The 11455-nt window shown below is 36.3% G+C and overlaps 1 protein-coding gene and 1 long non-coding RNA gene across 4 annotated transcripts; one reads left to right on the top strand and one right to left on the bottom strand.

The window, feature by feature from the left end:
- The first annotated feature begins 330 nt into the window (after positions 1 to 330).
- LOC108172108 (uncharacterized) lies at positions 331 to 3607 on the top strand. The gene is made up of 3 exons (XR_011571542.1): positions 331 to 3011; positions 3107 to 3181; positions 3280 to 3607. It is a non-coding gene; the product is annotated as an uncharacterized lncRNA (long non-coding RNA).
- A 2472-nt stretch (positions 3608 to 6079) lies between these two features.
- On the bottom strand, positions 6080 to 11050 carry LOC103424150 (nuclear transcription factor Y subunit A-3-like). Of its 3 annotated transcripts, none has more exons than XM_008362227.4 (7): positions 10639 to 11050; positions 9396 to 9455; positions 9009 to 9315; positions 8421 to 8530; positions 8272 to 8346; positions 7038 to 7208; positions 6080 to 6921 (listed from the first exon to the last, which is right to left on the bottom strand). In XM_008362227.4, the coding sequence occupies exons 3-7, from the start codon at positions 9310 to 9312 to the stop codon at positions 6544 to 6546; spliced, it is 1038 nt and encodes a 345-aa protein (XP_008360449.1). In that variant the 5' UTR covers positions 9313 to 9315; positions 9396 to 9455; positions 10639 to 11050; the 3' UTR covers positions 6080 to 6543. The 3 variants fall into 3 exon arrangements, with proteins under 3 accessions (XP_008360449.1, XP_008360450.1, XP_008360451.1); XM_008362228.4 differs by having other exon boundaries at positions 9009 to 9306; positions 10639 to 11034; XM_008362229.4 differs by having other exon boundaries at positions 9009 to 9083; positions 10639 to 11019.
- Positions 11051 to 11455: the final 405 nt, after the last annotated feature.

The raw sequence follows: 11455 nt of genomic DNA, 5'->3' as shown, positions 1-11455 counted from the left end.
TTAGGCCTTAAGGCTTGGGGCTTAGGAGTTAGGCTTTAGGGCTTAGGGTTTCTTTGTGATGTGCATTGTGCTTTGCTTTGTCTACATTTGTGGTGGGATGTGGTCTTAGGGTTTTAACTGTTTTTTTTTTTTTTTTTTTTGTAAATTTCAAGTTAACCAGAACTATTTTCCATATGTTTGCACCATGGTGTAGGAGCTCTGTGGGGGGACAGTTGCATATATAGATTATTGCAACAAGGACTTAATGTCACTCCCTGTGATAGATGATATGGTGGAAGTTATAAGATATAGTGAGATATTCATGAACTATTACTACAAGATTCCCAACATGGACATTAGTAATGGTTTGAAGCTCATTCAAAGTGATGCCGATGTACAAAAGATGTGCAACTTTGTTCCAAAGGCTCGAGTGTTAGACATGTACATTGAAGAATTGTCTGTAGAAGAAACCTTTACCAAAGGAACAACAATTTATGGAGTCTATGAAGTGCACCGGTCCAAGCACAATGATTATTAAGGAATTAAGTAAGGAGGAAGGGGATGTTATGGCAATAACTTGTAAACCAAGAAAAAAAAGGTGGTTACTAGCTATTGAAGGACCTTCAGATAATAAGGGGGTGTCTAGTGAAGAAGAGGTGACTGTTATGTGCTCGGATGAAGGTTTTCACCAAGAATATGTGGCTGGTACAAGTGTGGCTGAGGAAGAAGATGTACAAGTTCCTCGAGAAGGAGGTTTACAAGATGTACAAGTTGATGAACTAGGTGTACAATTGGTGAAGAAGGTGAAGAGGAACACGGTGATACCTTTTTTGATGTAACTGTCGATTTTGAAGGAGACCAAGAAGAAAGTGAAGAAGAAGATCCTGAAACAGACAGTGACTTTGTAGAGAGTGACTATAGGAGTGATGAAGATAACATAAATTTTGCTAAGTATGATGTGATTCAGGAAGCAGATGAGGTGCAAAGAACAGGAAGGCAATCTCAGAAAAGGAAAAAAAGGCAAACTGAGGAGAGAAATGATGGAGAAGAAGAGCAAATAAATGAAGGAAAATGGGAGAGACAAGAAGAAGAAGGACAACAAGAGGTTGAAGAAGCTAGAGACGAGGGGGTGAATCTGGTTCATGAACCAGATTATAATTCTGATGATCTGGAAAGTGTACACTTGAAGACGAGGAAAGAGGCCCAAAAAGATAGCATTATCCAGAGTTTAATGAGAAAACGGATATGAAGAATCCACAGCTTACTTTAGGGCTTATTTTCAGAGACAGTGTGCAATTCAAGAAAGTCGTCATGATGCATTCCTTAGTGAAAGGATATGGGGAAATTCATTTCCACAGGAATGAGAAGTTGAAGATTACTGCCAAATGTGTAAAGGATTGCACTTGGATGTCTGCTGCTGGCAAGATGCATGGATCAAGCAACATCCAAATCAAGACAATCCTTGATCACCACACATGTGGGAGAACTTGGGCAAATAAGAACATAACTACTTCTTTACTCACAGATTTGTACTTAGATCGGATAAAGTTCAATCCCATATGGCATGTCGAATCTTTTTTATCCACTATGAAAACTGAGTGGAATCATTGGTGTACAAAGATGAAGGCTTATAGGGCATTGAATAAAGCTTTCAAGATTATTGAAGGGAAACATGCAGAGCAATATACAAAACTATGGGATTTTGCTGAGGAAGTAAGAAGGACTAACCTTGGAAGCACTGTGAAATTGAAGTTGGATGGGGAAAGGTTTCAGAGGATATATGTTTGCTTGGGGGCGTGCAAAGATGGCTTTAAGGCAGGATGTAGACCTTTGATAGGTTTAGATGGGTACTACTTAAAGGTTTTACATGGAAGGCAGTTATGATGTGCTGTTGGCATTGATCCAAATGATGAGACACGGGTTATTACTTATGCAGTGGTGGAAATGAAAAATAAGGCAGCTTGGGTTTGGTTCTTACAATTGTTAGATGATGATGTGGGTATAGAAAACCAAAATAGGTGGACATTTATCAGTGACAAGCAAAAGGGGCTAATTCCAGCATTTCAAAAGGTCATCCCCAGATTCCACCACAGATTCTGTGTAAGGCATTTGTACATAAACTATAGGAATTTGTTCAAGGGGAAAACTTTGAAAGATGCTCTATGGGCAGTTTCAAAAACAACAACGGTTACACTTCAAAAAGGCAATGGATGAGGTTAAGAAGCTAGATGAGAAGGCCTACAATTGGCTAGTGAAGAAGCCTTCAACTCAATTGAGCAAGGCCCACTTTGAAACCTATCCAAAGTGTGACATGTTGCTCAATAATTTGTGTGAATCATTTAATGCCGTCATACTAGTGCCAAGGCAAAAGCCTATTATAACTATGCTGCAAATGATTCAGACTGTTGATGAAAAAAATTCAATTGAAGAGAGGTATAATGATGAAGCAAGTAGGAGATTTCTGCCCTAAGATTAGGAAAAAGTTAGAGGAAGCCAAACTCTTAAGTGGCAGGTGCATTGCATAATGGTCAGGAGGGACCAAATTTCAAGTGGATGCTAGAGGTAGGGAACAATATGTGGTGGACTTGGTTGAGAAGACATGCTCTTGTAGGAAGTATGACTTGACGGGAATACCTTGCAACCATGCAATATCTGCCATCCATTTCAAGAGAGAAAAACCTGAGGATTATGTGGATGCATACTATTCAAAGGCACGGTACTTTGAAGTTTATTCTCACTTAATAATGTCAATTAATGGTATGTCATTGTGGGAGGATATTGAAAACCCACCAATCTTGCCTCCATTATATACAAGGCAACCTAGAAGACCAATGAAGAAAGAAAAAAAAGTTGCTGATTTGGAGAAAGATGGTGAACAAACTCCCACCAACCCACCAAATAATCATAAAGGTCCTCCTAAGCCACTTAAGCTAGGAAGGAAAAGGCAAGGTTCTTTGAAGGGTACTATATGCAAGCAAGAATGACATAATTCACAGACCCATCATCGACATCTTCCTCTAAGGGACAAACAGGTAACATTTTGTACTTTCTTTAATCCTTTGATCCTTTGATCCTTTAATCCTTAATCCTTTAATCCTTTAATGAATGATTTTATACTTTGTTATAGGCATCCATATCAGCCCAAGAGAGAGCATCATCATCAGCTGAAGTTGCACCTAAAAAGAGAACAAGGAAATCTAAGGTACAAAACCTAATCATCTCCTTTGTAGTTTACAATAGCAAGTTTAGTTTAGAACCTTACTTTGCATCTAACCTTTTTGTAATGAACATTGAAATTAGGCATCACAATCAGGGGATGGTTCATCTGCAAATCCTGAAACTCATTCACCGAGAGCCACCAAGCAGAGAAAGACAAGGCAAACCAAGACCTAAAGATGCCAGAAATTGTAACAAATTACTATTTTTCACTTCATGTTTTATGTGCAGTAGGAACTAAAATTATGGTACATGGGTTCTGGAATTAGACATCACAAACATTGAATTTCTTTTGGTTTTTTGAACTGATTTGTATCCCTGAAAATACATTGTTTTGCATTGTTTTGATAGATGGATTTCAATATGTTTTTTGGATCAGTGCACTGTGCATTTTGGGATATTTAAGGATGTCTAATGTATATCTTTGTAAATGTTAGATGGATCAATGATGCTATATGAATTACATTTCATCTTTTGGTCTTTGCAAATGTTTTGTTTCAAGTGGACTTTGTGTTCATTTTTTGTTATATCATGTGTTTATGTAGGATTTGTGCTGATGTGGGATCATATGTTTATGTACAATTTTCATTTGGTTTGGTTTTTTTAGGTTGTATTATCTTCCAAAACTGGACCCCTTTAAAATATATATATATATATATTTATTTATATTTATATTTTTTTTCGCTGACGTGGACAATTTTTGGTAGGAAATAATTATGTTGAAAAAAATATCTAGTTTTTTTTTAAATGACGTGGAAATTAATTTGGTGGGAAATCTACGTGGCAGACCACCTAGAAGTTCATATGTGGAGATGGTGGGACGTGGCATAGGCCACATCATCATATAACGAACCAATTGACAGCCAATGTAACGAAGGTAGCACATTGCAACAAATTCGAAGATAAGGTATGACATTGAAACTTTTTAAGGATGAGGTATGAAATTGTTAACGACCTAATAGTTGAGGTAGTTCTGTGTAATTTACCCAAAAATTATTTAACTCAAAAACACCATGGCTAGTGGAAGGAGCGCCACAGAAGTTGTGATTGGTGAATATGTTGTGATTGGTGAATATGTTGTTTGATGTTGAGGAAACAAAAACACTATGAAAGTTGGATGATTGGTGAATATGTTGTGTGATGGTTAGATATTCAACCTATGCATATATAGAGGATGATTGAATGTTTGAGTTTCATGTGTGTAGGTTTGTGTTTCATGCGTTTCATGTGTTTTGTATGTATTTGGTATGTGTTTCATGTGTGTCATGTGTTTCACATGTTTGGTGTGTTATACATCTCTATCATGTGTTTTGTATGTGCTTTATATGTGTTTTGTGTCTTGTGTGTTTCATGTATTTTGTGTTTATACATCTCTATCATGTGTTTCATATTCTTCCATAGTGTTTCATGTGTCGATTTAGTGATTTTTCAATATTTATTGGAATTTAAATATTTTTAGATTAAAATGTTCATAAAATTAATTTAGGATAGTCTACATAATTTTTTTTTTCAAGTTAATTAAAAAAAAAAGCCTAAATTCTTTCTTTAATAATTCGGGGCTAAAATTTTAGGCCAGAAATGTTTGAGCAAAAAAATTGTTTCCGGGTTAAAATCTAAACTATCGTTTGTTCAAAAAAGAAAATACTCTAAAGAAAATAAAACAAAAATAAAAGCCTGAACTTGTACATAGAACAATTTGTCGGTGTAGCTTAGGTTGTTTTTTCTTTTGGTCCCAAATTCATTGCACTTGCATTTTTGAAAAGTCATGATAGTGCAATGAGTCCATAATATTTACTTTCCATGACCAAATTTGACCACGGCAAGATCATAACTTGGATTTCAATGAACGCTACAAGCTCCTTGACTTGGTGTTGTGTTTCTGGTTTACTAAAACGGCGGCCGCAACCAGTACACGGAAGGGCAAGAGATCTATAGTAGTGATCAAGAAAGTAAAACTGGGTGTGCTTTTACTATTTGTATTGGTAATTTAATAGAAAACCTTTGGTCTTGGTTAGGGATGGACAAATACCTATCGGTTATAGGTATAACTGTTTACCCGCGAAATTTAAATGGACGGTTATGGGTATTAACTGCGGTTATAAATAGGTAACCGTTTACTAATTTATTTTATATATGTAAAATTAACACAAACCATGTTCCCTATCGGACAAAACTTTGATCAATGCTATTGACTATAGTGCATGGTTTATGTAGCTAATATAATATAGTTTTCCTTAACCACTTTAAATTTCATGGTCCATTATATATATTACGTTAATACTTTACATTTCAAGTTAAATAACCTAAGAATACTGTCTTTTAACAATTTTCGTAACCCAAGAATACTTAGCAAATTTTATATTACCTTCATTGTTAACAGTTAAAAATATCATCCGTAAACTATTATTTCAATTATTGGAATGGTTTAAGGACTTAAAAAATTAAAATGCGGAAATGTATGATGAATGTACCCTATAACGGTGTTTAATTGTTAGAAAAATAAAATTATGACAAATTTTTCTTTTTTAATTTTCAAGTTATTAAAAAAGCACGTAGACGGATGAAAAAGAGTAAATGATAAAAAAGAAATGATAAACGGATTAAAAAAATGATATATGGGTAAACGAGAACTAAACGATTACGGTTAAATGAGTACACGGTTATAGGTATGGTTAACCATTTATAAACTGTTATGGGTATGAGTATAACCGTTTAAGCAATTACCCAACAGGTAAACGGTTATACAGGTATGAAAATAAACGGTTATGGATAAATAACGGCAGTTACCCACCCGTCATAACCATTGCCCATCCCTAGTCTTGGCCAGAAGATGGATAGAAAAGAGAAGACAAATTTAGAAACTTTTATGCTCTTTCACCAGAACTTCTAAAACCAACAGGTCAATGCACACACTTTATTTTTCATAAAATGCAGAAGATCTTCAAAGCCAACGGTCAGCTGTCTGCACAAATACGCAGATTATTCATCACACACAAGAGAATTATGTTCTTTTCGCCAACCATGTGTACCAATCTAATCATACTTCATCCGGCATGCTTTGTATTTGCCCGAAAACTAAATGCGAAATAGACGGATTAAGGTTAACTGCAGGATGTAAGGGTTAACAATGACGATAAAGGAACACCAGGAAAGGAAACTGAGCCGAGGATGACTTCCCAAAGGAATTAGAGCCGAGAATGATTTCCAAAAGGAATTAGAAAGGTAACTTTAACAACGCCGAAGGAATTTGAAAGGAAACTTCAACTGAGCCAAGGATGACTTCCCGAGGGAACAGTAGCAGCCGTGTTCTCCAACAGAACCCTGAACACAGACTGCAATGATGATTGTTCACCGGAGGATGGAATGATGGTGCTGGTTCCCGCCGCCACGCACATCAACAAAAGGAACTTGCATGGTCCCACCAATGTGAGAGGGGTAGGCAGAGAACCTCAAAGCTTGCCGTGGAAATACGTCATCACCGTTGGAAGTGCTTGTGACTTCAGAGCAAGAGGTAGTGGAAGCACCATCTCTATAGTTGTCACGTTCGTGAACTTCAGATTCTGACATATTTCCGATCAAATGTAGCTGAGCAGCGCCTGAAGCATTCACTCTGAGGTGTGTAGTATTTGGCTTGGAATCCTGGACCTTCTTCACGTTGAGAAAGCGCCCACCAGTTCCTCTAGCCCTCTTCAATGCATGAACATGCCGAGATTCATGAAGATACGGCTGCACATATTTCAGAAAGGTCTTCCTTAGCAAAACCAGTGAAAAAAAAAAGTACAAATCTCCATGGCAAAAATCAGAGACGGGCATTTACAAATCAATTTCAAACCTTCCCACACCTTACGAACTTTGACGAGTTTGTTCTGAGCTTCAAGCTTAGCGCGAAATTGCCTCCTCCGGAGAATTGCACGGTACTGTTTCGCGTTTACATAAATAGGTTCATCTTCTGTAAGATCAAGAGGCAAGGGAACCCTACCAGGAGTTATCCCCACCACCTGAGGATGATGAATCTGGAGCCATTGACATGGTAAATACCTCATAACATCGCAACAAAAGAGGAACATTCTTATGCAAAAACAGCCACAAGTGGTGTATTTTATAGAACTTCAAGTCATGGTTTGACACTAAAGGAAAAAAAGAATCAGAATCTATATCAAAACCACTAAGTTGTATATCATATCTTATAACTTTTGTATTTTGACCCTCACAAGAATAGATCTTCAAGATTAACCCCACTTATTTTTTGCATCTATGCCTTGAAGGTTCAACTTCATAAAGATATATTCTAGGGTTAACAGGTAAGCAAGAAGAAACTTTAGTACTATAAAAAGATCAGAATAGCAAAGGAGATAAAGAGAAACACAGAATCCCGAAATTTATAAGATACATTGGAACCCCTTTTTAAGAATATCAAACTAGCTGTTACGTTGGCTTTAAACAATTTGCACGACAAGATGCTTAGGAAGGTGCTACATGGCTAAAGCCTAAAAAGATTGTATAGGTCCAACCCTCGATAACATTTCTGATGAGTTTATATGGATCAGTTCTCCTACCAAAAAAAAGACATATATAGCCAACTCACTGTGAAAAGAGAAACAAGAGTTTGAAGTGCAAGGTGTACAAACATTTTCGAACATAACATTCCAAAGTGTCTTTTGTGTTCATTTTGGCAGTATTGAGGTTGCATTGGTCATAGTGAAAGAAGAGTTAATTATTAATTTATCCTCAAAGTTGGTTAAAAGAACCTAAAGTTATAGCATCTGCAGCATAATTGGAAAGCTCTTGAAAAATTGAAGTAATCTATTATATGTGATTTCCGGTTAAAGGCACGCCCCTTGTGATTACTTCTATCAGTTACCTTAAATAAATAGTATAATGCTAAAAGCATCATTTAGTGTTCATGATATTGTGCAATCACATTGAAAGAAATAACCAAGCCTTAGTCACTACTCACAGGATTAGCAGGTTCTACAAACCAACCAACCTCTGGGGGCTCTACTGCTATAATTAAGTTGGCAAAACAAAAACACCTGAGAAAAGAGGACCTACTGGTATTTACTTTGAAGCACTTACCGTAGCTTGTGGCCCACAAGCAGTAGCCAGTAAGCTTCCAAAGTATGGCTCAGCATAGTGGAAAGGAATATGACCCTGAATACAGCCAGAAAAATATAAGATTCCAACATCCATTGTGACCAGAAAAAACACAGGCGGGTAAAACTTACAATTGAACGGCTAACATCAATTTGTGAAGGGAAGATAAAGCTCTGATTTTCCATTGGTGATAGTGATTTCATGTGGGCCCCAACAGGCTTCCCTTGTGTTTCATTATATCCTGTACCAAGAACAAGGGTAAACCAAATTAGATATACGGATCTGGCCTGGTAACAAAGAAATCAATGTGAAGAACCAAATACTTAATAGGGGAAGTTCTCCGAGTGGTATCGTGGTATGCGAAGGGAGATGTATACAAGTTTTGGCATATTGATAAGGAGCATAATATTAACTTATAAAGAGGAGTGCAATGATCAATCATGGGTAAGGGGCGTGTGCAATTCCTGACCATAGCGAAGGCCTAATATGTGTTGTCCAACCGTCCAAATCATAATTGATGAACATTACTCCAAGTGGTACATTTAACTTAAAATCAATTTATCCTTTTACAGATATTTTGTTTCTTATTAGAGAATAAAAACAAACATTGATAGAATAACGCCAACATGCAGAATTAAGAAGAAAAAAGTTCAGTTGAAACATCAATTAAAGGAGAAAGAAACAAGGGAACAGAAATATGGGGCGACAAATACATGAACCTGATTGTGCTGAAACTATGCCTTGCCCACAGGGGTTGCCTTCTTTCATACTATCAACTTCAGAGAGAGATTGACCTGTCGACAGAGTTGAGGATGAATCCTGATCTTGAAAGTTAATTCGAGATTGCTTGCTGTTATGATAATTATGTAGTGACACGCCCATGTTCAAGATTAAGCTATTGGAGGAAGATGAGTGTTGGACATGTGTCTCAGTAGAATTCTCCCATGATGAAGATCCAACAACGAATGGAAATGTTGGGTGGGCAGAACCAAAACCAGAGTTTTTCTTATCCAAATTCTGCATTTTCTAAAACAACTATTCAGGCTCGTCTACAAAAATATGGCGTTGAAACTTTATAGATCTTCAAATATGTTCAATAGAAAAACCTGAAGGTTCACTTAAATCACCGACTCATCAGCAACCAAGAAGTGCAACCAGTCGAAATGCTGCCCAAGTAAAAAAGAAGAGCACCAAAATTTAGTAACTATTTTACTTCATACGCACTGAACAAACTATAATGAAATCAGTTCAAGAGGAACGAAGGACAACATAAAACTACTTGAGTGAACAAAGGTACTGATAGTAAGCATATGCATAACTAAAGACATATCACTTTCACTGTACCAAAAGGGGCGCACCGACAAGAATTGATGCAGCACATATTATTACACAGAATGCACCAACTAAAGTGTCCACGATCCTACGTGCCGGGTATAAAACTCCAGTAAGAATCATGAATGGAAGTAGAGGAAAATTATCTAGGGGACGATATAAACATATAGGGAAAGGCAACGCCCTCGACCACTGTAGTCACATTCATCATCTAGTTTCAAACCAACTGATCCTCAGTATTGCATATCAGCTAGGAAAACCTCAGTTCATCAATTAGAACTCGCTACAAGGGCCAAATAGACTAAACGGTTATCACGGCTACTGATTCTGCGGTGTATGAATATTTCTAAACCACAGTACTAATTCGGATCAACACAGAAACTCAAAATACATGCGGCAATCAAATCACTACATAATCAGACTTCTGTTGATTCTATAAATCAAATAATCCAATCACATATTTACATTAACTATGAAATGAAAAGCACCATAAAGATGGAAAAGGCAGGGCTCAAAATGTTGAATAAACTTTTTTGCGCTAAAGTTCCATGATTTTTTTAACGTCCCATCCTCAAATTGGAAACAATTAAACCCAAGAACAGGAATTGTTTAAACTTTTTTTTTTTTTTTATATCCAAGAACAGGAATAAGTCTAAAATCAGCAAAACATATGACTAAAATTATTACCCAAAATAATTATCAAAAGAAAAAAGATTTAAAAAATAAGTGTTACCCAAATAAGAAATCAATCACCTCAACCCAATAAAATCACTACAAGATCAACCTCACCATCTTAATCTCCACATGCAACCAAACCAGAGGCTCACTAACATACAGTAAAATTTACCATTGGAATTCCCTTTTATTTTGTTATGAAAAAAAAAACAGAAACAAAATAAATTGTAAACAGAAGTTCAGACAAAAAAAAGGAAAATAAAACAAACCCATTTCAAGAAACTAAAAACAGGCATGAAATTTACAGCAGAAAGAGTGAAAGAGTGAGTGAAAAGGAAACACCTTTGAGATTAAATATGGTGAAGGAAATTGGAAACTAATAAATGGGTTTTGCTGTAAGCTTTGAATTCTGCATGCCTTCTTCTTCTTCTTCTCCTTCCTTTAACCCACAAGAACTCTCTCTCTCTCTCTCTCTCTCTACTCAAAAACTTACTCTCAATTGGATCGGCTTATTTGGTGCAAAGGCTCCATCTTTCTTCATCGCCTTAAACGACAAATTTCCTTGCATTAAACGCACTCACAAATTCAATCTCTCTCTTCTTTCTCACCAGCTTCCCACCATCCTCACTTCCCTGCTCTCTCCCTCTCCCCCTCCCCCTCTCTCTCTCTCCCCCACTTCTCTTCTGTGAAATAAAGTAAAATTGTTCCACGTGTCCATTAATTAATTAAACTGGTGATAATAATTTATTGCCTTAAAGGTTTCTTTATTGTTTGGATAATATATTTTTTCTAGTTTGGTACTTCGTCTGTTTCCTTAGCAGGTCGCTGCTTTTTGTCGTCTTCTGCTAGTGCTAACACAAAAGCGAGTTCATGACAGTGTTGACATTTCAAAATTTTTCAAAAAAAATAAAAAATTTGACATTTCAAAATTAATTTTTTTAAATTAGTGTTCAGCTAATCAATAATATTGGTATGTTGGAAATTGGTACTATCAAATTCGTGTTGGAAATAGGTGAATTGGGGTGTTGACCTAAGACCATCTCCTCATAAAACGTTAAATAACAATTGTTGGTTGAAATTGGATTTTGAAGTTTTATGTTAAATTTTGTATTTCTCTAACGAATTATCAAATGTTATTTTGTTAATTAATATAGAGCTT

This window comes from Malus domestica, chromosome 09, assembly GCF_042453785.1.
Source record: "Malus domestica chromosome 09, GDT2T_hap1".
NCBI classification, from domain to species: Eukaryota; Viridiplantae; Streptophyta; class Magnoliopsida; order Rosales; family Rosaceae; genus Malus; species Malus domestica.
Note: the sequence above shows the minus strand (reverse complement) of the source record. Positions and strands in the feature narration are given on the sequence as shown.

Coding starts and splice junctions, on each gene's coding strand:
- LOC103424150 (XM_008362227.4), bottom strand. CDS start 9,312: ATGCAGAATTTGGATAAGAAAAACTCTGGTTTTGGTTCTGCCCACCCA. Junction 7,209..8,271: donor CTTGTGGGCCACAAGCTACG/GTAAGTGCTTCA, acceptor CAATGGCTCCAG/ATTCATCATCCTCAGGTGGT. Junction 6,922..7,037: donor AACTCGTCAAAGTTCGTAAG/GTGTGGGAAGGT, acceptor AAATATGTGCAG/CCGTATCTTCATGAATCTCG.